At 39.7% G+C, this 27,168-nt stretch overlaps 1 protein-coding gene across 1 annotated transcript in view; it reads left to right on the top strand.

Moving 5' to 3' along the window:
* The window catches only part of Acoxl (acyl-CoA oxidase like), a 352,250-nt gene that overhangs the window by 159,618 nt on the left and 165,464 nt on the right, over positions 1 to 27,168 (top strand). The window contains 1 exon segment of the mRNA XM_087201767.1: positions 11,778 to 11,931. Coding sequence (XP_087057893.1) covers positions 11,778 to 11,931 — 154 coding nt within the window.

Raw genomic sequence — 27,168 nt, 5'->3', positions numbered from 1 at the left:
AAACCATTTGATGGTCTCTGAAACCAAGGTTTTATTTATAGAGGAGTTCCGCTGGAACTGGTAGCTGGTTGATACCTCTCTTTGAAATCTAATGGGACTTGCTACAAAAATGAATGTCCTAGCTTAGAAAGTGGCTTACAACTTTTTAAAATGTTATATTTGCAGTGCAGAGGATTATTTTGGGTCTGCCTCTTATTTATTTATTCTTGGCCAAATGGACAGCTAAAGCCGTCCAGACCCGGTTCCAGACCAAGAGGGGCCTCAGCACTGTCTATGTCTCTGTCTTTCAACTGGATGCAGTTACTCTCCAGGACAATCTTTCTACCCAGCATCTGTAAGGACAAAGTTAGGATCATAGCTGACACATATTCAACTGCTTACCATAGGTGGGATTATAGGTGTGTGTTTCCCCACCTGGCTGTATTTTTTTTAAATTAATGTTTCTATAGCATCTAGAACAGTGCCTTGCACAAAGTGAGAACTCATTAGTATTTGTTGAATCAGTGAATGGGTGAATGACACTTCACAGTCTGCAGAATCACTGAGGTCCTATCCTGTGTAAATAGAGTTCAGGATAGTTGAGCACATTGAATATCCTGCATCCCGGGAATGCTGGTGTTTTTAATATAATTCTAGTATGTTATCACCAAAAAGTCTTATTTGCACTTGTCATGTAAAATAAATGTTTGTAAATTTAATTCTGCCCTTTCACTGAGTTTATTAGCTTCAGAAATATCCTGTGTTTCTCATGAATCTTACCATGATGATGTGTTCTAATACTTCCTTTTCCTTTGCCTGCCATTTGAGTGGATGTAGCTTGTAAACAGCTAACCAGAGGCATCACCTGCTAAATAGACATGTTTAAAAATGAGGAATAATTTTGCCACAAAAATATTTATTTCCTAGTATTTCTTCTGGTCCACTCTGAGCTTTCATATATCAGATTTTCTTAAGATATGCTCCTCCTGAACTGTGACACACACTGAGCATGCAAAGCTTCTCAAACTCCCTTTTCAAGGGGACCTGCGGGAACAACAGAGAACAAGAGCTGCCAGATGTGCCTCTTGGTCTGGTGGGTAAAAGCCGTCCTGTAGTGGGTGCTGCATCTGGCAAATGAAGTCAAATCACACACATGCGTTACAATGAGCTCTCATCAAACCTCTGTGAAGAACTCCATGATTCTTTTCTTACTGATGATTGGTTTCTTATTTTCTACCCACTTCCACCCCTGGGGAATGGAGAAGGGTGTACACAAGCATGTGTGTGTGTGTGTGTGTGTGTGTGTGTGTGAGAGAGAGAGAGAGAGAGAGAGAGAGAGAGGAGATTGGAGAGGTCAGTGGGGAATCATGTAATTATTTTCTAAAATGACCTTAACTGGTTTTCTCTGAGAGCCATCATATTGTAGTCACAGCCCAGGGCACAGGTAGTGATACTACTGCATAAATTAAAATGCAAAACTTGCTTGGGGTACTAAAAGGCACATTATTTATATAAAAAAAGCAGCATATTATTTAGGACTACAGGGGCCTGGGTTTGTGTCCTAACTCTTCCCTAACATGTATGGGATCTTGACTTAAGTATGTAACCTCAGTTGAGCCCCAGTGTAAACAGGGTATGATTTTCTATTTCATAGGCCTGTTGTAAGGACTAAGCTAAAAGAAAAATGCATTAGCCCTTTGCTTATAGTAGTTGCTCAGTGCAACAGTTTCTTTTCATCCAGATGCTTGCTGATAAACAAATGATGGCTCCCACATATTGTCAATTTGCCACAACTTAATGATTTTAGTTATCTGGTTGGATAGTGTTAGCCTTTGCTTTTTGCTGTAGCACAGCTCAATGTACTATCTTTTGCATGTGTAAGTTTCTTTGAGAAAACAAATAACAGGATATTCAGATATAAGGAAAATCTCCAGAGATGGAAGAAGATAGATACTTTGAGCCCAAATTAACTTTTGACATTAAAGAAATAAAAAGGTGAGGTACTAAGTGGGAGAGAATGGGTTGGTATCCAGAACATGTAAATAAAATATTCATTTAAAAATGCAATAAGGAAGCTGATAGAAAGTAGCTGAAAGATTTGAATAGAAGAATAACAAAAGAAGTTTTATGAATGGTCAGTCAATAGACACATAAAAAGACGCTCACGATCATTAGTCATCAGGGAAATGCAAATTCAAACCACAGGGAGCTACAATTACATGCCCCCTAGATGACTAACACTAAAAAACAGAAAAAAATCAACAGTTGAATGGGATGGAGAACAACTAGAATTCTCATATACTCCTGGTAGAAAGGTAAGAAGGGGTGACAATTTCTTAAAAGTGAAAAATATAGCTACCACATGACCCAACCATTTCACTTCTACATATGTGTTTACTGAAGAGAAATGAAGATGTGTTTCCTTTAAGATTTGTATGAATTTCCAGTCATTTTATTTGTAATAGAATCAAACTGGAAACAATCAAAATGTTCATCAACAAGTGCATACATCAGTGGAATATGATGTATGCTTTGCATAAAATGGAATTCTAATTAGCAAGGAAAAGAAACAGCTATTACTCTATGTGATAATATGGATGTCTTTTCTTTCTTTCTTTCTTTCTTTCTTTCTTTCTTTCTTTCTTTGGTACAGGGGATCAAACTCAGGACCTTGTGCTTGCCAGGCAGGCGCCAACACCACTGAGCTAAATCTCTGGCCCTTATGGATAAGTCTGAATGCAGTGTACTCACTGAAATAACCAAGATGAACACATACAGTAAAATACCATTTACATGAAATACAACTAATCTACAGTGACAAAGAATAGGTCAAGGGTTACCTTGGGAAGGGATTAGAGGAAGGAATGGTCTACAAGGGACAGGAGGCAATTTGGGGAGGATATTGGAAGTGTTTTGTAGCTCAATTGTGGTAATGTTCTCTTGGGTATATACAGCTGTCAGATAAATGGTGCATGGTGAGTAAATGCAGTCTGTTGTAAGTGAATCATTCCTCAGTAATGTTGGAACAAAGGAAAACATTTTTAAAAAGAAAATAGCAATGAAATCTAAATACATCTTCTATATAGGTCGACAGATATAGAAGATACATCCATATGATATATGCTATGTATCTATCTCTCTATATGTCTTCATATATAAAATCTCAACAGGAGCAGATGGGCAGGAGAGTGGAGTGGAAGTATATTGTATTGTTACAAAGCTCCTATATTATCTGTGAGGTGGTATAACAGTATTTGAAGAACATTTGGCAGTCAAAGACACATACTTAAACACTAGAAAGCTTACTAAAAATAGTGACATAGTTAAAAAACTAACAAATTATTCAATTAATCAAAGGAAGCCAGAAGCAGAGAAAAAAAGGGAAAAAAGAATGTATAGAATAAATAGAAAAAACTGCAAGATAACTGTTTTAAGCTCAATCCCATTGATAATTATACTATATATAAATAAATAGTCCTATTTTACTTGGAGATTGTCAAGTGCAATTTAAAACTGAAGATTCAATTAGATGCTTTCTATGAGAAACCCACTTAAAACATAAAGACAAAAAGTTTTAAAGGAAAATAATCAAAAAAAATAGATGACCTCAGAAACATGCTGGAAGCCAGGAATGCCCAGCATAAGAAAGAAATGGAAACCATGATCACTCAACATAAGAAAGAAATGGAATCCACGAAACAGATTCAAACAGATATTCAGGAGATTAAAACCTCCACTGAAAGCATGCAGAACAGATTAAGAGAATTTGAAGATAGAATATCAGATATAGAAGACAGGATTGTGGTGAAGGACCATGAAGAAAGAGATTTCTTGAAAATTGTAAGGGACCATGAGAAATCAATTCAACAGCTACCAGATGATGAAAAGAAGAATAACATAAGACTGATAGGAGTCCATGAAAAAACAGGAGAAAGCACAACTGACATAAAAAACCTGTTCACAGAAGTAAGAGTAGAAAACTTCCCAGACAGAGGAGGAGAATTGGACATACAGATAAGTGAGGCATATAGAACTTTACCCAGCCATGATCAAAAAAAATCTACACTTAGACATATAATAGTCAAGATCCCAGAAACCCAACAGAAGAACAAAATCCTACAGGCAGTTAGAGAAAAGAAGCAAATCACCTATAAATAAAGCCCATCAGAATCACTGCAGACTTCTCAACACAAACCCTCAAATCAAGGAGAGCCTGGAATGAAGTATTTCAAGCCCTAAAAGAAAATAACCGCCAACCTAGACTGTTGTATCCTGCAAAATTATCTTTCAAAATTGATGGGGAAATTAGATACTTCCATGACAAAGAACATCTGAGAAATTTCATGAACACCAAACCAGCACTCCAAACAATTCTGAGCAATATCCTAGAAAAAGGCAACGAAGGTCACAACTCCATGAGGCTCAACAGAGGGAAGCCACCACACAAGGTAAGAAACTAAAGGGAAAGGGGGAAAAAGAAATAAGAGCCAACAATAGTAAAACATCATGACAAGGATGAGTTAATATCTCTCAATTATAACTATCAATGTTAATGGCCTCAATTCACCAATCAAAACAAGTAGGCTGACAGAATGGATTAAGAAGCAAAATCTAGCAATATGCTGTATACAAGAAACACAGCTAACTCAAAAAGAAATTCATAGACTGAAAGTAAAAGGATGGAAAATGGCTCTCCACCTGACAGGAACCCAGAAAAGAGCAGGGGTAGCAATCTTATTTGCAGACAAAGTAGATTTCAAACCAAAACTAATTAAGGGAGACAAAGATGGTGATTACATTCTTGTGAAGGGAACAATCCAAGAGGAAGAGATGACAATCATAAATATATATGCACCAAATCCAAATGCCCCCAGCTATACAAAACAAATATTAATGGACATGAAAAACCAAATAAGAACTAATACAGTTCTAGTGGGGGACCTCAATACCCCACTATCACAAATAGACAGATCATCTAGACAAAAAATAAACCATGAGATTCTAGAACTGAACCAAGCCATTGAACAAATGAACTTAATAGATATTTACAGAGTGTTCCACCCCACAAAATTAGAATACACATTCTTTTCAGCTAGACATGGGTCATTCTCCAAAACAGACCACATGTTAGCTCACAGGACATGTCTAAGTCAATGTAAAAGAATTGAAATTACCCCCTGTATATTATCAGACCACAGTGCAATAAAATTGGAGATCAGTAACATGAGAAACTGCAAAACTCCCACAAACACCTGGAAATTGAATAACACCCTCCTGAACAACCAATGGGTCACAGAGGAAATTAAAGAAGAAATTAGACAGTTTCTACAAGTAAATGATGATGCCAGTACAACATTTAGGAATCTATGGGACACAATGAAAGCAGTTCTATGCAGGAAATTCATAGCAGTGAATGCTCATATTAGGAAAACAGAGAGAACTCAGACAAATAATCCAATGCAGAACCTCAAACTCCTAGAAAAAGGAGAGAATAACAAACCAAAAGCCCACACAAGAGGAAATTATAAAGATCCGAGCAGAAATCAATGCAATGGAGACTAAGAGAATGATACAAAAAATTAATGAATCAAAGAGTTGGTTTCTTGAAAGAATAAATAAAATCAATAAACCTTTAGCCAATCTTATCAAAAAAGGAAAGAAAAGACGCAAATCCATGCAATTAAGAATGAAAAAGGGGAAGTCACAACAGAACCAGCAGAAATCCAGAGGATCATCAATACCTACTTCGAGAACCTGTACTCTAATAAAATGGAAAACACAGAAGAAATGGACAGGTTCCTAGATACATATGAATTGCCAAAGTTAAATGAAGAAGATATAGAAATTCTAAACACCCCAATTACAATGAGTGAAATTGAAAATGTAATAAAAAATTTACCAACAAAGAAAAGCCCAGGTCCTGATGGCTTCACTGCTGAATTCTACGAGATATTTAAAGAAGAACTAATGCCATTACTCTTTAAACTCATCAAGGAAATTAAAAGGGAAGCAAGGCTTCCAAATTCATTCCTGGAAGCAAGGGTTACTTTGATTCCAAAACCAGGGAAAGACCCAACCTAAAAAGAGAACTACAGGCCAATCTCCCTAATGAACATAGATGCAAAAATCCTCAACAAGATACTGGCAAACAGAATACAGAGGATCATCAAGAAGATCATACACCCTGACCAAGTCAGATTTATCCCAGGGATGCAAGGATGGTTCAACATATGTAAATCAATAAATGTAATACACTATATTAACAGAGTCAAGGACAAAAACCATATGATCATCTCAATAGATGCAGAAAAGGCATTTGACAAAATTCAGCAACCATTCATGATAAAAACGCTACAGAAAATTGGAATAGAAGGTCTTTATCTCAACCTGATTAAGCCTATCTATGAAAAACCAACAGCCAACATCATACTAAATGGTCAAAACCTGAAAAGTTTCACACTAAAATCAGGAACAAGACAAGGATGCCCACTGTCACCTCTCCTGTTCAATATTGTTCTGGAAACATTGGCCACAGCAATTAGGAAAGAGAAAGAAATAAAAGGAATAAAGATAGTAAAGGAAGAAGTTAAACTGTCATTATTTGCTGATTATATGATACTTTACATAGAAGACCCAAAAAACTCTACCAAAAGGCTTCTAGACCTAATTGACAGATTCAGTAGAGTAGCTGAGTATAAGGTCAACACTCAAAAAACAATAGCCTTCTTATACACAAATAGCAGACTCACTGAGAGAGAAATTCAGGAAACAATCCCTTTTATAATAGCATCCAAAAAAATGAAATATCTAGGAATCAACCTAACAAAGGAAGCAAAAGACCTCTACACTGAAAACTACAGCATTCTGAAAAAGGAGATCGAGGAGGATATAACAAAGTGGAAAGACATCCCTTGTTTCTGGGTAGGAAGAATCAGTATAGTGAAAATGGCCATACTTCCAAAACTGCTATATAGATTTAATGCAATGCCAATTGAAATTCCAACAATATACTTCACAGAGCTAGAGAAAACAATCCAAAAATTCATTTGGAACCAGAAGAGACCCAGAGTAGCAAAAGCAATTCTGGGCAACAGAGACATTGCTGGGGGTATCACAATACCCAACTTGAAGCTATACTACAAAGCTACTGTGATAAAAACAGCATGGTACTGGCAAAGAAACATACTTGAGGATCAGTGGAATAGATTAGAAGATGCAAAAACAACTTCAGACATACTCAGCCACCTCATCTTTGACGAAGGACCCAACCACCCTCATTGGAAGAAAGATAGCCTATTTAATAAATGGTGTTGGAAAAACTGGATTTCAACCTGTCAGAGATTAAAACTAGACCCATATCTATCACCATGTCCTAAACTGAGATCTAAGTGGATTAAAGATCTAAATATTAAGAGAGAAACACTAAACTTGCTGGAAGATAAGTTAGGTAGAACTCTTGAAGATATTGGCATAGGAAAAAATTTTATGAACAAAACCTCAGTAGCACAGGAACTAGCAGAAAGAATCAACAACTGGGATTTCATCTTATTGAAAAGCTTCTGCGCAGCAAGAGAAACCACCAGCAGTGTGAAGAGACAACCCACAATGTGGGAAAAAAATCTTCACCTGCTCTTCCTCAGACAAAGGTCTACTATCTCAAATCTATAAAGAACTTAAAAAGATCAGACCTCCCAAATTTAAAGACCCAATCCAAAAATGGACATCCGAAATGAACAGACATTTCTCAGACAGAGAAGTAGAAATAGCAAATAAATACATTAAAAAATGTTCAGCATCACTGGTCATTCGAGAGATGCAAATGCAAACAATGCTGAGATTCCACCTCACTCCAGAAAGAATGGCTGCTATCATGAAATCAACCAATAACAAATGCTGGTGGGGCTGTGGGGAAAGAGGAACCCTGCTCCACTGCTGGTGGGAGTGCAGAGTGGTGCAAGCACTGTGGAAATCAATATGGAGATACCTCAAAGAACTAGGACTGGAAGTCCCATTTGACCCCGCTATTCCACTGCTAGGGATCTTCCCCAAAGAATTAAAAGAATCATACCACAGTGATATATGCATGCCCATGTTCATAGCAGCACAGTTTGTGATAGTTAAAACTTGGAAGCAGCCCAAATGCCCATCAACCCGAGACTGGATAAAGGAAATGTGGGTTTTTTAATAAAATGGAGTACTATTCAGCCATAAAAATGATAAATTAGAGACATTTATAGCTAAGTGGATGCACATTGAGGCCATACTCTTAAATGAAGTAAATAGGACACACATGTATAAATACTGAATAGTTTCTCTGGTGTGAGAAACTGAAAGTGTAAATAAGGACTAAATGTATAATAGGTAATGTGAAATAGGAAGAAAAGGGGCAAAGGGGAGGGAAGTGGGAGGGGTAGGGGAAAGGAATGAAAGGAATGGGATTAATATGAGAAAATGGAAAAATAGGAACAAAGTCTTTGTAAATAGGGAGGAATGGAGGGGTTGAAGGGAGGACTGGGCAAGGGTGAAAAATAAGAACCAAGAATGATTATGTAAAGGTGCAAATTTCCTATGATGAATGTCATTATATTGTATACCTAAAATGTACCGATGATTTGAATGAATAATTGATAATGCAAAATAGGAAGAAAAGGTCCAAAGGGGTAGGGGTAGTGGGAGGGGCAGGGGAAAGGAAAGAAGGGAAAGGAAAAATGCTGAGAAATGGAAAAACTGGAAATAAAGTCTTTGTAAATAGGGAAGGGTGGAGGGGGTGAAGGGAGGGCTAGGAATGGAGAAAAAATAAGAACCAAGATGCATCATGTAAAGGTACAAGTTCCCAATGAGAAATGTAATTGTGTTGTATACCTAAAATGTACCAATAAAAGAATTTAAGAAAAAAAACTCCTCTGAATGTATACACATGAATTTAAAAATTGCTCTTAAAAATTACCTTTTTACATAATGTATATTTAAAACTGCTTTAAATACTTGATTTCAGAAGAATTATTTACAAGATGTATCAGCCTGTGCACCCATTCACATAAACATACATAATTGCTTTACTTAGTTGTTGCATCTCAACTTCAGGAGATATACATTTATTTGGCAGTATAGTAAACATAAAAACTATGACAAAGCATTTCAAGGACAACCAAAACTTTGATCCTCAAAACAGTTTAAATACTAGGACTGCCAAAGTTTCTATGTAAGGACCTACTTTAATGATCCAGATGCCCATTTACAGTTCTGTTCTGTTCCAAGAACGGAGACAGATGTCCCTTGCATAGGTGGGGCTGCTGGATATACCCTCCTAAAAGGGCACAGCTGAGAGCTAGTGTCATCCAAAGAGTAATTAACCTAGAATCATCTTTTTTTCCATTTTGAAAATAGAAACAATTTTGAACAAGGTATAGTTCTAAAAGTGAATCAAAAGAAATAGAAAACATGGACATCCCTATCTAATATTATTGGTAAAATCCATTAAATATTTAAGAAAAGACTATCAATTTTATGCAAAGTTTTTCAGAAAATAAAGGCAAAAGGAAAACTTACCTGCTCATTTTAGGAATACTACCAGATACCAAAAACCAACAAAGACTAGTATCTCTTGTGAACAAAATATTAACAAATCACATGGATTAAAAAAATACTAAAGATTATATACAACAGCCAAATGGGATTTAACCTCAGAAATGTTTGATCATCTTAATTCTATCTATATAATTCACCATATTAATATTATATAGGAAAAAAATAATCATCTCAGCCAATGAAGAGCAATCAGTGAATCAACACCTCTGAACATCTTCTCTCTTTTCAATCTTCGACCTCTAGGGCTTCTGTTGTGAAGACTAGGATCCCATGCGCTCCTCTGGATCCTTTCAATGAGTTTTAAGTCCTTGGAAGTTGAGCATCCTTGACTTTAATACCTAGTCCTGGGCTCCCTCTGTGTCCTACAGTTTGACTGAACATAGAAATAGTTCAGTAAAAATTTTGCTCTTGGAATTACTTAAAAACAATTACTCATTGAAAGAGACTCTAAAACAAGACTAATCGGAAGCTTTCAAAAGAAGGGAGTGAGAGGGAAAGCAGAACCCTCCAGTGACATCATTTTGGACTATTGCAAAGAAAATCAGAACTGAAGGGGGGAGGACATATGGAGGGAAATGAACGCCCGTACACACTGCATAGTAGTTGTACCCTAAGGGGTTAAAAAATGGACAACAGTGACACCATTTTGAAGAAAGAAACTGTTCACAATCTGTGTTGGTTTTGTACTGCTGCTGTTCCTAAGTAGTCCCTCTTTGTCTGTGGGGATACATTTCAAGACCCCCATGTATGCCTGGAGCCACAGATGGTATCATGGCTTATATACTATGTTTTTTTTCCTGTACTTACCTATGATAAAGGTTAATTTATAAATTAGGCATAGTAAGATTAACCATAGTAATTAATAATAAAATAGAACAATTATAGCACTATACTATAAAAAATGTTATATGACTTTAATCTGTCTTTCAAAATATCTCCTTGCACTGTCCTCACCCTTCTTCCTGTGATGAGGTGGGATGAATAGTTAGGGACTAAATACAGTGTTAGACTCTGATGTAGAGGCACTTGAACACAAGTACTGTGATACTGTGACAATTTATGTGGTAACTGAGAAACCTACTAAATGATTAACAAGTGCCCAATGCCGGGGATTTAGCTCAGTGGTTTTGCCGCCTGCTGCTAAAGACCCAAGTTCGATCACTGGTACCAAAAAAAAAAAAAAAAAGTGCCCAGTGTACACAGTGTGGCTATGTGGATAAAGGGAGTATTCATTTTCCAGATGGAATGGAATGAGACAGTATGAGACATCATGCTACTAAGAATGGTGTACAATCTAAAACTTATGAAGTTAGGACTATTGTAATTGTCACAAATTTGGTGTCCTAAATTTGTTACCCTACAGTTCTGGAAGTCAGGCATCTAAAATGTATCTCATTGTTTTCGGATCAGGGTGTAAACAAGGTTGCCATCCCTTTGAAGGCCCTAGGGAGAATTCATGTCCTTGCATCTTTGAGCTCTGCAAGGCCATCTCATTCCTTGACTCATCTCCTCCTTTCATCTTCACAGCCACCAGTGTCCATTTGCTCTCTCATGCCCATCACTTTGATTGCTTCTTCACTGCCTGCCTTCTTCCCAGTTATAAGAACCCTCCTGATTATGCTGGGCCCACCTATGTAATCCACCATCACACCCATGAAGGCTCTCAATTTAATCCCATCTGCCAATCCCTCTGCTGTGCGAGGTAGCACCCTCACAGGTTCCAAGGAATAGATGTGGACATCTGTGGGGACCTCTTTCTGCCCAGTATATAGTCCATTTCACAATTTCTGATGCAAATGAAAATTTAAAAAATGACAGATACGTGACAGAAAATGTGAAACTTTGTGTGTGTGCATAGAGAAGAAGAAAATATTTGGAATACAATCTTATACTTGTAGACCGAAAGTGGAAGAGAACATGGTGCCAAAACAGATTACAACTTGAGCAATCAGGCCTATGGAGGGACTGGCAAAAAAGTAAACATGGGCAGGAAGGGAAGGAGAGGTTTTCCAAGAGGAGGATGGGATGGTGGAAAGTTGTGGTTGTGGAACTGTCTGTGGCTCAGGATGACAACTTTGAGGAGACTATGAAGCCTTGGAGGTAATTGGGGTCTTCCTAGGATCCCAGCAAGCCACTGCCCCTTAGTATGCTCCTTCCCATATGGGCTGGCACATCACTGCACCCATTACACATCTCTGCTTGTCTTGCAGGTATGCTGGGCCCCTCCTGGACCAGCAGATCTTCCAGGGCAAAGAGCTTGTCAATAGCTACTTGCTTCAGGCCCTGGTGGTGGGGCTGAAGGCTTATAGCACACGGGAGAACATCAGCTGCCTGCACAACTGCCGGGAGTGCTCTGGAGGCATGGTAAGCCCCACAGCTGAGTAGGCCCTGAGAGCCCCCAAGGGGCCCAGACCCAAAGGGTGCCCGTGATTCAACATCCGTAGGAGAGCACCAGGTGGTGGGCAGAGCAAAGCTACTCCTGACTCTGGTCGTTCACCTTTTAGCCTCCTGGTCCACGCATGCCTCCCTCATAGGATGCTGAGGACTGACATGGGCCATTGTTAAAATGCCTGCACCAAGGACTGGGCTTGTGGCTGTCCCACAGTGAATGTCACTAAACTTGGTAGTGGTTGACAGTAAGGGAAAAGGCCACTGAGGATTCAGATGATTCAAGTTCTGTTCCAGGGTTTTAATCCCTTGGGAAGCACATGGGAAATGACCCTAAGAGTTTCTCATCCTGGAAAGGAGGCAGAAGGCAGAGCATTTAGAAACTGCCTGGTGTGTTCCTGGCCCCAGACCTCAGACCAGGCAGCGTAGAAAGGGGTACATAGTGTGAGAGAGCCAATACAAATCTTTGGGGAAGTTGAGGGAGCTCTGAGAACAGCTGGGATCTGTGTCCCATTCTCACACAACTGTGAGAACAGAGGATCTGGAGGATTCAGGGAGTCTCTCCACTCGGGGTCTCTGTGGGCAGGATATGTGGATGTGGGGTGGTGGACCTGTGACTCAGGGGCCAGGCAAGACTTCAGGCATTTGTTGTGGCAGCAACTGGGGTTCAGGTCAGAAGGTAACCCCACACTAGTGACCCCTAGGGATGCAGCACTTCATCCAAATGTGGGCCAGATGCACCAGCCCCTGCAGCCCCCAGATGACACCTCCCAGAGGAGGATGGAAGGAGGGAGAACCTGTGTGGCCTTTGGTCTGAATTTGATATTGAATTTGGTTAAATATCATCTGAAAACATTAGCTCTAGATCTAAAAAGAAGGAGGAAGAGTTTTAGCCTCAGTAGAGAACAGGTCAAGAGCAAGTCAAGGGTGGCTGTAGAAAATAAAAGAAGGAAGAGTTCTGAGCTCCACATCCTGCTCTCTCCATCAGAGTTAGGGACCTGTGGAAAGGCAAGGGACTGAGTTACTGTCAGAGGCAAAGTTTTCTCCTATGTTCACATTGGTGTTGGCTTATCCAAAAGCCAGCATGACCATTCTCCTAAGGTGCTAAGTAAAGATGTGTCCGTAATATGGTGGTGGTGGTAGACATGTTTATTGCAGGACACTGTATGGGAGTTCACATAGGGAAGGAAGAGAGAGGAGAATAAAATAACCACCAGCCCTGAGATGCAGCTGGGCCAGGAGCCCAAGTTCTCAAGATATCCAAGGCAATGGCTTGTTGTGACCTTCCTTAGTGATCTGACATTTCAGGTGGCCCTAGTACCTGCAGCTCCAGAAGCTGACTGTGCCTTCAAAATAGGCTGCAGGAGCTGGGACCAGAGCCCAGGGATTTTGGGTTAGAGCAAGGTTAGGTTAGCAGGTGGGAGGTGAGACTATAAGACCGCTGTCCTTACCAAACGCTCCGGGGAGCTAACTATAGTGAAGCACACCCAGGGATCCCAGCGGTGCCTCCAGAATGTAAGACCAAAGGCCTTACCAAATGCTCCAAGGAGCTGACTGCAGCGAAGAACACCCGGGAAGGAACACACCGGACAAGTTGGAAAGTGAAACAGACCTTAGTCTGGCCAGATGGCACTCCCAAAGCAAAGTAGCTTAGAGAGGCCTAGTCCAGAGTCTGAGGCTCTTTTTATAGGGGCTTGCAGGGGAGTTAACAGGCGAAATTTACAGAAGAAGGAACAAAGGTTTAGTGGTCTTACATTTGTATGTTAATTAGCCTGACATGTACTGTTAGTCAGCAGATGCTTTGTAGATTGGTCTATAGATAGTGGTGTCCGGAGAAAGGGTTGGATAATTATGACTGATAGGGATCTTATCTAGTGTCCCGGAACTAAGAAGCATCTTTATCTATTTACTCACATTCAATCACAGGTGGGGCTAGGGGAGTTTTATGATTACAGAGTTATGCAGTCTTACAAGACTTGAAGTGACCCCTCAGACAGGAGCAGCCCTCACGGGGAGAATCAGGACACTGCTAGAGCACCGAACCAATTCAGATTGTGTCACCCTGACGGATGCCTCAGCCTGAGGCAAGGGTCTGATCAGAGTCAAGTGTGATAGTCTAGTTGTACAGTCTTCCTCCTGGACTCATCCTCTCTTCTATGGCTTGACCTCACCAAAACTAGTGTTGAGGGTTGATTCCCCAGTGTGACACTATTAAGGTGATGGGACCATCAAGAGGTGTTCGGGCACTTTCCTGAATAGATTGTTTCTCTTGGTAGAAAGGGTTAGCTCTCCTGAGGCAAGATGATTCTTGCAGGACTGGATAATCTACCTCAAGAGCGAGTTGTTATAAAGCAACTTAGGTTTTCTGGACTCCCTCTCTTGCTTTTCTTTTGGTACATGACCCCTTTTACCCATGCACTGTTCACTGGTGTTGACTATGTTTCTGCTAGATTTCGCCATGTTGTGGCATAGCCAGAGGGCCCTTACCAGAGGCCAAATATAGGGTCACCTTATTTTTGACATTCAACCTCTGAAACTGTGACCTAAATAAACCTCTTTCCCCTTTAAAATATCCAGCTGCAGGTATTTTATAACAACAATAGAAAATGGTTCAATAATTTGACATAGCAGCTCATAGCACTCAGGGAAACACATTCACCTGTTATTATAAAGGACATGACAAAGGACACACATGAGCAGCCAGATGAAGAGACACGGGCTGTGGTCTAGAAGCGTTTGGAGCACAGGAGTTTATGTCCCCATGGAATTGGGTTGCATCACCCTCCTGGCAGGTGAGGATACTCACCAAACTCTCTGATCACATATTTTAGTGGTTATTTGTCACATGGGCATGATTGGCCATTAATTCAATATTCAGTCCCTCTCTCCTTCCTAAAAGATGGGAGGAAAAGATGAGTGTTCCAAGCTTCTTCTTCTGGCTTGATCAGTGAGGTGAGCGGGCCCCATCCTGAAACTGTCCAGGAGCTCATTATGGGTTACCTGATTAGGACAAAAGATCGCCTAACACCCAGGAAATTTCAAAGGATTTAAGAACTCTGGGTCAGGAACCAGGGCCAAAGACCAAATACTAGAACAGAATGTGCCCCACCCACCCCTACCATGCAGGAAATGACAAGCGTTTTAGGAATTCTGAATCAAGAGCTGGGGACAGAGAACAAATTCGCACTCACTGTATTATGTTAGGAGCTCAGTGCCAGGACCATGGATGAAGACCACATGACTTTATTATATCACAGTATCACAGGCAGGGGACACCTGCTCACAGAATGAAGAGAGGGATGTGGCATTTGAGGGACACAGGGTAGGCAGGGGCTGAGTCCAAGTGGGGTTGCTGAGGAGGAAAACACTGACAAGAGGAATGAATTAGACCTGGAAAAAGGGAAGCACCCTGTCTACGCAGCAGTCTGTGATTAGCATTTGGGTCTGCTCACAAGCCCCAGGACCACAGTGCCACTGACTGTGTTCACAGAGACAAAGCCTTCATGTGGGGTTGGGATGTGGTGTGCACTTGACAGTGTCAGTGATGCTTGCTGATCTGTTTTACAAATGAGCAAACTGAGGCTGGACTGTGAGGGCAGGGACTAATCCTTATCACAACAGACTAAGGCTGGTGATAGTGTGGTCTATGCAGGAAGCAGCCGAGGACCAAATGATGAGCAGCTGATGGGGTGATAGGAAGATGCTCTAAAAGACAGGGATTGAATGATGGAGTGAGTGAATGAATGCTTTATGTGTCCATTTCCCTTATTATCCTTAGAACTTGGGATTACTCCTCAAAACTTGTCCACTTTGGCCTTTTCTTGCTTTCCTATTTTTTTTTCCCCAGACACTGTATTTTAAGCATATGACTTTATTGTTACTTTTTGGAAAGAAAGAACCCTGGCTTTGCCTACAGGTCACTCATATTAAGAGCAAGGGTGCCCATTTTGACAGCTTATTTCCTGGGAACAAATTTTGATGTCATGTGTCTAGTTTAGGAGCTGGAGATGTTAGAAGATGAGAGGATGGGAAGTCATCGTGCAGTTTACCAAGATCTGAGCATATCTACCACCTTATGTTTGCCTCTCCACTGTAACCATTCAGCATTGTGAAATCCTAATTGTCTCAATTGTTAACTTTAATGTTGGTTGCTTTTGTCTAACATGAGCATCACTTGGGGAAAGCTGCTTCTCTTCTGAGTAAAGCAGATTTTAAATCACATTTATTGTATTATTTTTACCAATACAAAAGAAATGCATTGTAGAAATGTATTTTGAAAATACAGAAAAGTACAAGAACAAAGCAAATATATGCCAAAGTTATACTTCTCAGAGATGTCTGAGTTTTTTGCACCGTATTCTTTCTCTGCATTGTGAGTTTTAAAATTTTTAATCTCTCATTTGCATCTAAGAGTTGATATGAATAATCCTTCAGATCACTCCTGTGCAGTAAATTTTAATGATTGGTACCATTTATCATGTAGGTGTACCATAATTCATTGAACCATTTGGTCAAGTTATATACAATTTTTTTCATTTTTATAAGTGATGCTATAGAAAGCATTCAACTACCTAACTTTTTATTTGTTTTGTTTGTTAGATTTTTGTGTACTTTGAATGTTTTCTTGGAATCAAGTATTTAAGTGACATTGTCATTATAAGCAAAGGTTATATTAATTTCCACTCCTACCAACAGTTAAACACAAAATGCTTAATAGTTTCTGGGCCAGTGGTTTTAAAATTCTTTTGATCATAACCCAAAGTAAAAGGCATATTTTTCATTACAACCCAGTATTTACAAACATACATACCACATGAAATTGAAAAAAAGAAATTTCATGAAAAAAATACTACCCTATTGTGATGTGCTCTAATTTTTTTCTTTGTATTTTATGTCACTTTAAGAAAATCTAATCGTAGTACCTTAAACTGATTTCAGGACCTGTTGGTATGTCACAGCCAGCTGTTTGCAGAACACAGCCCAGATGCACTGATCAAAGGGAAAGGGTCTTGCTATATATATATATACAGTAGCGAGTAGAAGGTCAGCAGAGTGTGTCTGAGGTGACAGAAAGAAGATGGAGTGTCAGGGGAATACATTTTCCAGCCCAGCCCTTGGGGTGGCTTCTGCTGAGGCCAGAATCTTAGGATTTTTAATTGAAAATGGAAAAGAATAGGGCCTTTGCCTCATAAGCATTGAAAAAAATGAGTATTTCTTTCTACCTACTTGGTTTATCTTGGATCTTGGGAGGGATGAACAACACAACAGCCCTCCTAGTTTGGTCTAGGTGAGAGTTTGTGATCCCAGTACTGTTGCTCTGGAGCTTCTCCATGGAAATCTTTGGATTCTGAGATTCTTCTGCTCCACAAATTGATGTTTCCATAACACTCAGTGGCTGATTTTAATAACATCAACCTGTGTCAGGAAACCATGACAGAGTCTTAGGTTGGCTCTTTTTACAGGAGTTTTGAAAGTTCTTGCTTTCTTTGGGTGATAGGCTGAATGTTTGAAGGGTTATATTTTGTTACTTAAAAATCATTCTTAGCAGTGAAGTAGGTAAATGAAGAACACAAATAGAAGTGAAACTTTAGAATTAAATAATATTTTAATCTTTTCATTGTTTTGCTTCCAGGCTGTAATTTTTCTATCTCTACCATTGCAGCATAGTCAGTCACTTTTTGGATATAAAGCCTAGGGTAAATGCGGTTTCATACAAGAAAGAATTTCTTCTCCAAATCTGATGATTAAGTACACCATTCTGGTTGGACCTGTCATAATTCATGTTCATATAAGGATATTGTAGCCTTAATGACTGCTGATTAGGAATCATTGTGAAGTATTTTTAAATTTGCTCTATGTGTGGAAGAGTGTGCTATGAGTATGTCCTGTCTTGAGGGCCAAGTAATGTGAGGAGGCACTGTGCACTGTGCATTGAATTGGGAGCTGCTGAGATTTCAGTCACATGAGGACTGGGGACTTCTGACCAAATTGGAGTAACAGGCTGCAAATATACCTGCCTGACCTAAACAACCCTAAAGAAGTCAATATGCATGCACTAAGTAGTTTGCAAGAAACTGGACAGTAGTCAAGGAAGGACAGTAATCTTTGAGAGAGAGGGAATAAACCATATAAGCCCTACAAGCGCCCTAGTTTACTGTCTTGAGTTTCCAGGCTCTGCCTCTCAAGAGGGGAAACCAAGACAGAGCCCAATAAACTCCCTGAGTTGAAGATATGCAGCTGAGAGTCCAAAGTGACCAAAACATGTAGAGTTCACAGGGAAGAGTACTGGACAGAGGGAGAACTCAAATCTGCAACAGATCTGCCTTGAATATGCAACTAAGTACAGAGCTTGCATGTGTGAGGAAAGAGTCAAGGCAAAGAAAGGAGAGTCACCTGAAGAATCAGAAGGAATATCATCCAGGACTTACAGAGGACTGGTAATAGTGCCTTTCCTCATCAGCTAGGCTGAAAAACATTAAAAAAGATATGTTTCATATAATAACAAATACAAGGATGACAGCAGATTTCTCACTGGGGACAAGGCCAGTTAGAAGACCGTGGAACACATAAATCATAAGCAAGTTTATCTTGAAGTGATTTCATTGTCTTCATATAATACAACTTTAGTAAGAAACCTTTACCACTGATTCCTAGTAGATCAGTGGAAGCCTCATATGATCCTTGAATTTAAAGAAAATTGTTAAGTAAATTTACATTGCTGCAAACTATTTCTTCTTCCTATATGGAATTTACATGTATCCTGATCTATATAAAGATTTCAATTTGCTCTCCTTTTATTCCCCATGAAAAAGAGAGTGAAAGATCCGTGTGTATTGTTCAAAAGGTGTGTGTAAGGGTAACACAATGGAACACCGTCTTTAAAGTAATGAAAGGGGAAAAATTAATCTAAAATTCTCTATATAACAAAATTATGTTTCAAAACCAAAAGTAAAATAAAGACACTTCCAGTCTTGCAAAAGTTGAAAGGACTCCTCACCAACAAGATTTTACTACTTACAGGAAATATTAAAGGAAAATTTTCAGGCAGAGGGAAAATGATGCTGTATATAAATAAGGATTTATACAAAGCAATGAAAATCATCAAAATAGTAACTTTATGGGTAAATATATAAGATTTTCCTGAGTATATAAATCTCTTTTAAAACCGTTTGAACAAAAATAATAACCATGTAGTGTGATGCTTACAACATATGTAGAAGTAAAGTGTATGGCATTAGCACAAAGGCCAAGAGGAAAGAAAAGAAAATATACCATTATTAGGTCCTCACACTGCCCTTGAAGTCATGTAGTATCACTGGAAAATATACTGGGATAAGTTAAAGATTTATCCCAGTTGAGTTTTCCTTATCTGAAATGCTTGGGATTTCACCAGAAGTGTTTTAGATTTTAAAGTTCACTGGATTTGGGCATATGACCATAGACTTCACTGATGAAATGCTGAAGTGCTTTGAAGCCTGAAACTTTTTGAGCTTTTGGTACATTTTGTATTTCCAATTTTTGGATTAGGGATGCTCCACTTGTACTATAAACCCTAAGGCTACCACTAAAACAACACTATAAAAAGTTATAGTCTAATATGTGATTAAAGTGGAATTATAGCAAATTAATCTAAAAGATGCAGGAAAGCAGGAAGGCAGTGGAGGTCAGAGAGATTAAATAACTTGCCTCAGGTTAAACACTAAAAGGTTGCAGAGCCAAACTTTGAGCCCTTTGAAGCCTAATCACTGTACTGTATTCAAAGTGAGGTCTGATAATTCTACCCTTCTACTCCAAAACACAGCATTATTCTCCCTAATGGGACAAGCACAGTTTGAATCTAATTTGTGAATTTGCAATTTTGTGAACCTGGGCAGGTCTGTCACCTGCCTAGCCTGTTTCCAGGTTTCTGTAGCTGGTCTCAGTGGGCAGTATTAGTGAAATTGGACCTCCCATAAGGGTGGCGGTCCACCAACCAGACCAGACTCTTCTTTTCCCAAGACCCTTCCTCTATTCCCTGGTGCCCCCCCCCCCATCCTCATTGTACAGGCCAGGGAAGTGAGGTAAGCTTTAAATTACCCCAAACCTCTTTGGTAAGTCAGAGAGGGGCTGGAATAGGGGTTGGCAAAGCCAGGCCTACTCTTGGCATGCAGCTATGTAATATTCAAGTGGCCAGTGCTTTGTGCTTACATATGTTCTGGATTTAGGCTCTTAATCTCAGTTTGTGAGTGGAGAATCAATCTGGCCTTGTTTGGACGTGATGAAAACCCTTCATCTGTCCTCATGGGAATGCTGCCTTCATAGCTCTCAGCTGGCCACTAGAGCCTAACTCTGCTGTCTCTGATTAATCATGTGATTCTGGCCTTGGCTACTTCTCTTTATTTCCCACCTTCTTTCTTTAAGGATTGACAGGATCAAGCAAGTTCTTAAGTTGTTGCTAGTTAGCTTTACTTACACATTACCTCTTTTCTCCATATTCAAGCAAACCTAGATTGAATTTCTTGAAATTTGAGAGAGGAGTAGGAAAAACAGCTTTGGATCTGCATTTCTGCGTTTGTGGAGAGGTGGAAGAGGTTCCTTGTCTTGGGAAGGGTGCCACTGAGTTTGCTGTAAATATAATCTCATGGTCAGGGCTCTGACCTTGGGCCTTGCCATAGGTAGCCTCAGTTTCCATATCTCATAAAACTTGTCCATGTCAGGCCCTCAATAAGTATAGTCAGTCCTCTGTATACAAGGATTCCACATCCATGGATTCAACCAACTATAGACTGAAAATGCTGTATTGAGAAAAAATTTTGTCTGTACTGAATATGTACAGATGTCTTTTTTGCCATCATTCCCTAAAAGTATAATATAACTACTATTTATATAGCATTTACATTGTATTAGGTATGATAAATAACCTGGAGATAATTTAAAGTATGCAGGAGGATATGCGGAGGTTATGTGCAAATATTATGCCACTTTTTATGAAGAACTTGAGCATCCAAGGATTTTGATGCCCACAGAAGGTCCTGGAACCAGTTCCCCATGGACACTGAGGGATGACTATACCTGATTCTCTTTCCTTTCCCTTTTGATGGACATAATAACAGGTTACACTGAAGGATTCAATTTCTCCTCTCTTCCCTTCTTCCCTTCTTCCACCATGGCTCATTAGACATGTATGGCGGCTGCCTATTTGGAGTTCTCTGGGGTTCTGCTTTGGACTAAGAGGCAAGTCACAATCTCAGCAAATGCTGTCTTCAAATCCTCAGGGTCTAAAACAACAGGCCTGGAGCCTGGACATGGCACATGGATTCTACTCCCCTCTTCACTACAATAGAGCTGTGGCTCAAGCCCCAGTACCTGCTCTGGCCCTGCACAGCCACATCTTCACAAAGACCTTCTGCAGATCTCCTATCCCCTGGGTCAGTGGTGGTGAACCTATGGCATGCACGCCTCAGCTGTCTGTTTGTTATCACTGAAAGCTCTAAATGCTTTGCCATCAGTACTTTAGGTACCTGGATGCTTATTGTCATCTTTTATACCCCCTATGTTGGTCCCCGTGTGTTAGGGTTTGAATCAAGAATGTCCCCAAAAGATTCATGTGTTCAGAGGTGGGGTTTTTGAAAGTTTATTGGATCATGGGAGCACTAACCTCATCAATATGTTAATCCATTGCTGAATACATAGCTGAATGTGCTGTTAAAACATAGTGCCTGAATGGAGGAAGTGGGTCACTGGGGACATGGCCTGGAAATTATATTCTTGTCCCTAACCCCTTTCTCTCTGGCTCACTTTTCCTTGCTTTTTGCTTCCTGGCTGCAATGGGAGGAGCGGCTTTCCTCCACCTTCCCTTTCTGCCATGATGTTTCTGCCTTGGAGAAAGCCAACCATGGACTGAATGAATCTTTTGGAATCATGAGACAACATAAACCTTTTCTCCTTTAAGTTGTGTATGACAGATTTTATCCCAGCAATGGAAAAGCTGACTAACATACCATAATCTCAAACCAGAAGTCACCACTCCTGGGATCACTGTGTCCTGGGGGTCAGTCTTTGCAGCAAGATTTGTTGTCCCCACTCCCTTCGGTGGAGAGTTTTCTCATTGTTGTCCTTCTCTGATCCATTTCTCCTCTGGGTGTGGGTGTTCTGGAATCACATGCAGAACAGCAAAGCTGGCTGAAGCAGAGTAAAGAAATATCTATACAAAATTGGAGTAGGAGGAAGTCTCAGAAGAGATCTGTGATTCAGCATGATGATAAGGTTATCAGCAAATAGGCCTTGACCCTTTCTTTCATGTTAGTCATGGAGCTGCTGTTTGCTGTTTAGAGATATAATTCAGCTGGACAATGCCTGAGTGATTACATTTCCTGGTTGCATAAGAAAATACTAAAACAATCACAAATGCTTATAAACTAAAAAAAAGTGGTGTGAGTCAAAGCCCCCTGCTTATTCAGTAGATGTGTTTCAAGACTAATTCCTCAGGGAGATTCATCACCACCTCATTTATCTGGCATCATCTAACCCTTGGAACAGAGCCAAGGCCTGAAATAAACAAAATGAATCTCTGGGAATCCCAAGAAGATGTCACAGAGCCTGTGTGCTGAAGTTCAGGCCCTTCCTCCACTCGGGCAGGAGTCTGGTCAGCCTCCCCTGGGTGCCTGCTCATGCTTGTTGACACATGTGGCCCTGGGGTGTCCCAATGCACTGCAGAGGGGAGAGGCACTCTGCATGTAGGTAGCCAAGAGCACTCAGTGGTACCTGCTGGTGGCCAGAGAAGATCCTGAAGAACTTGAAGAGCACAGTGGGCCCCTGGCCAGTCCTGAAGATGAATCAAAGCTTACCCAGACCACCCCACACATACCAGTATCATGGGCTCTGTGTGGGAAGATTGATTAGTGCAAGGCAAGGTGATTGCTTGAGGTCACCTCTTTGTCCTGGATGCTGTGAGTATACTATCCCTTGGAATAAAATAGATGGCATTTGTTTAAACCTCAGCTTTTTGTGGAAATTCCCTGGATATGTAGCTTGCAGAATAGACAAGTGTAACAGTTAGCCTGACTCAGATCTACTATGATAGAGGCTGTTTGGCTTCCACTCAACTTCTGGAGAAAAAACAGAGCCAAGAAAAGTCCTGGGTGGTTGCCCAGATCACGTATAATTAGTGGTGCTGGTGGAGGATTTGGACTGTGAAAGTCATGGGTGCAGCTGCTTGGACTGCGTATGTGTGCAGGGTGAGGGTTCAATGCCAACTAACTGAGTGACAGGTGGAAGGTGTTCTGGCACAGCCAAGATTCAGAGAGGTTCTCAGGCTGGCAAACTTCCCAAGAAGGATCTGTCTGGGGCCCAAGGATTGATGTGGACCCCAGTAGGACTTCTACTAGGAGGGGCCCTGAGAGCACCAGTTGTCATGACAACCTTATCAACCACACTCTCTGCTCAGCTTTATCCTCATTTTTCTAGGGCACCAAATGGTTTCTGACCCATTCTTTCTCTTTCTCTTTCATTGATCAGAGACCCCTTTCTCTGGAAGTGTTGAGATCCCTCAAGAAGAATCTCACCATTCAAGGGCTCTGGATTAAACCTCAGTTTCTTCTCATCCTTTGCTGACCCTCTCTGACAGTAACACACAATTGCAGTCTGCTGAGAGATAATAACTTACTGGACCATAGGTATTTATAAAGACAGCTCAATAAAAATCACCCTATGATTATATACAATTTTTCAACATTGAAAAAAGCTTGCTTTAAAATTAGAGGAATCAATTCTTATTTTGCAAAAAAAAAGTTTTCATTTTTGACTCCTTGATATTCTTCAAGTCCCAGCTACGTCAAGTACTAGGGTCCTGGAGAGATGTTGGGACCTGTAGTCCTCCCATAGTCCTAGGAGTGGGATTACTATTCTTATGGTTTCCCCATGGATGGAAGAATAGGGCTTAAATGTTATTTCTCCAGATCTAGTATAGGGTGGAGGCAGGAGTTCTAACTGGGGCCTTCCAAATTCAAGCCTCTTGTCCCTGAGTCAAGATTTGTCTTATTTTTATATTTTAGATTTTGCAGGGTGGGTAGATGGTAACTTTGTTTCTTCATGCTCTGGGTTCTGTGTTAATCAGTTTTCACACTTAACACTTATCCTTGGTTGGTTTTTTTTTTTGTATATCATTTTATTGGTACATTTTAGATGTACAATATAATGACATTAATCATTGGAGATATGCACCTTTACATACTCTCTTGGTTCTTATTTTTTCCCCCTGCCCTCCCTTCAACCTCTCCATCCCTCCCTATTTACAACTTCGTTTCCTTCTTTTTCATTTTCTCATATTAATTCCATTCCCTTGTTTCCTTTCCCCTACCCCTCCCACTTCCCCTTCCCCTTTGCCCCTTTTCTTCCTGTTTCACATTATCTATTATGCCTTTTAGTCCTTATTTACATTTTCTGTTTCTCACACTTAGAGAAACTATTTGATATTTACACATGTATGTCCTATTTATTTCACTTAAGAGTATCACCTTAATGTGCATCCATTTAGCAATAAATGTCTTTAATTTCTCATTTTTGATGGCTGAGTAGTACTCCATTTTATTTTTAAAAACCACATTTTCTTTATCCAGTCTCCAGTTGAGGGGCATTTGGGTTGTTTCCAAGTTTTAGCTATTACAAACTGTGTTGCTATGAACATGAGTGCCCATATATCACTGTGGTATGATTCTTTTAATTCTTTGGGGAAGATACCCAGCAGGGGAATAGCTGGGTCAAATGGGACTTCCAGTCCTAGTTCTTTGAGGTATCTCCATAGTGATTTCCACAGTGCTTGCACCAGTCTACACTCCCACCAGCAGTGGATCAGGGTTCTTCTTTCCCCACAGCCCCACCAGCATTTGTTATTGGTTGATTTCATGATAGCAGCCATTCTTTCTGGGGTGAGGTGGAATCTCAGTGTTGTTTTCATTTGCATCTCTCAAATGACCATTGATGTTGAACATTTTTTCATATGTTTATTTGCTATTTCTACTACTTTGTCTGAAAAATGTCTGTTCATTTCAGATGTCCATTTTTGGATCAGGTCTTTAAATTTGGAAGGTCTGATTTTTTAAAGTTCTTTATAGATTCGAGATAGTAGACCTTTGTCTGAGGGACATCTGGTGAAAATTTTTTCCCAATTGTAGGTTGTCTCTTCACACAGCTGGTAGTTTCTCTTGCTGAGCAGAAGCTTTTTAGTAAGAAGAGATCCCACTTGTTGATTGTTTGTGCTAGTTCAAGGGCAACTGAGGTTTTGTTCATAAAGTCTTTTCCTATCCCAATGTCTTTAAGAGTTCTACCTAATCTCTGTTCCACCCGGTTCAGCATTTCTGTTTTTAATATTTAGATCTTTAATTCATTTTGATTTTAGTTTAGTGCATGGTGAGAGATATGGGTCTAGGTGCAGTCTCTGGCATGTGGAAAGCCAGTTTTCCAGCACCATTTATTAAAGAGGCTATCTTTCCTCCAGTGAGGGTGTTTGGCTCCTTTATCAAAGATGAGATGGCTGAGTGTGTGGAGTTGTTTCTGCATCTTCTAATCTGTTCCACTGGTCCTCAGGTCTGTTTCTTTACCAGTACAGTGCTGTTTTTTTTTATCACAGTAGCTTTGTAATATAGTTTCAAGTTGGGAATTGTGAAACCCCCAACTTGTCTTTATTGCCTAGAATTGCTTTTGCTCTTCTGGGTCTCTTCTTGTTCCAAATGAATTTTTGGATTGTTTTCTCAAGGTCCGTGAAATATGCTGCTGGGATTTCAATTGAGATTGCATTGAATCTATATAGCAGTTTTGGAAGTATGGCTATTTTCACTATGTTGATCCTTCCTACCCAGGAGCAAGGGATGTCTTTCCATTTTCTGATATCATCTTCAATATCTTTTTTTAAAGTGCTATCATTTTCAGAGAAGAGATCTTGATTTCTTTTGTTAGGTTGATTCCTAGGTATTTTAATTTTTTGGATGGTATTGTGAAAGGAATTGTTTGGCCTATTTCTGTCTCAGTGAGTTTGTTCTTTGTGTAGAGGAAAGCTATTGATTTTTGTGTGTTGGCCTTGTATCCAGCTACTTGACTGAATTTGGTTATTAAGTCTAGAAGACTTTTGGTGGAGTTCTTGGGGTCTTCTATATAGAGTATCATGTCATCTGCAAATAATGACAGTTTGACTTCATTTCCTATCTTTATTCCTTTTATTTCTTTCTCTTGTCTAATTGCTGTGACTAATGTTTCCAAAATTATATTGAACAAGAGTGGTGATAGTGGACATCCTTGTCTTGTTCCTGATTTTAGTGTGAAGGATTTCAGTTTTTGACCATTTAGTATGATATTGGCTGTTGGTTTTTCATAGATGGCTTTTTTCAGATTGAGGTAGAGACCGTCTATTCAGATGTTTTGTAGGGTTTTTATCATAAATGCACTTTGGATTTTGTCAAATGCTTTTGCTGTATCTAATGAGATGATCATATGGTTTTTGTCCTTGGCTCTATTGATATAGTGCATCACATTGATTGATTTGTGTATATTGAACCATCCCTGCATGCCTGGGATGAATCTCACTTGGTCAGGGTGTATGATCTTCCTGATGATCTTCTGCATTCTATTTGCCATTATCTTATTAAGGATTTTTGCATCCAAGTTCATTAGTGAGATTGACCTATAGTTCTCTTTTTCGGGTGGGTCTTTCTCTGCTTTGGGGATCAAGGTGATGCTTGTTTCCAGGAATAAATTTGGGAGCATTGCTTCCGTTTCAATTTCATTGAAGAGTTTAAACAGTAGTGGCAGTAGTTCCTCTCTAAATGTCTTGTAGAATTCAGTGGTGAAGCCATCAGGACCCGGGCTCTTCTTCGTTGGTAAGTTTTTAATTAAGTTTTCAATTTCATTGATTGATATTGGGTTGTTTAGAATTTTTAGGACTTCTTCATTCAACTTTGGTAATTCATGTGAACCTAGGAATCTGTCCATTTCTTCTGTGTTTTCCATCTTATTGGCATATAGGTTCTTAAAGTAGGTATTGATGATCCTGTGGATTTCTGGGGGTCTGTTGTAATATCACACTTTTCATTCCTAATTGAATGGATTTGGGCCTTTTCTTTCCTTTTTTTTGATAAGGTTGGCTAAGGGTTTGTCAATTTTGTTGAGTCTTTCGAAGTACCAACTCTTGGCTTCACTGATTTTTTTTGTATCATTCTAGTAGTCTCCATTGAATTGATTTCT

Source organism: Heterocephalus glaber, unplaced genomic scaffold (assembly GCF_053883595.1).
Source record: "Heterocephalus glaber isolate CG9 unplaced genomic scaffold, H.glaber_assembly_v1.0 deba00000470, whole genome shotgun sequence".
Lineage (NCBI taxonomy): Eukaryota > Metazoa > Chordata > Mammalia > Rodentia > Bathyergidae > Heterocephalus > Heterocephalus glaber.
This window is presented reverse-complemented; position numbering and strand designations above follow the sequence as displayed.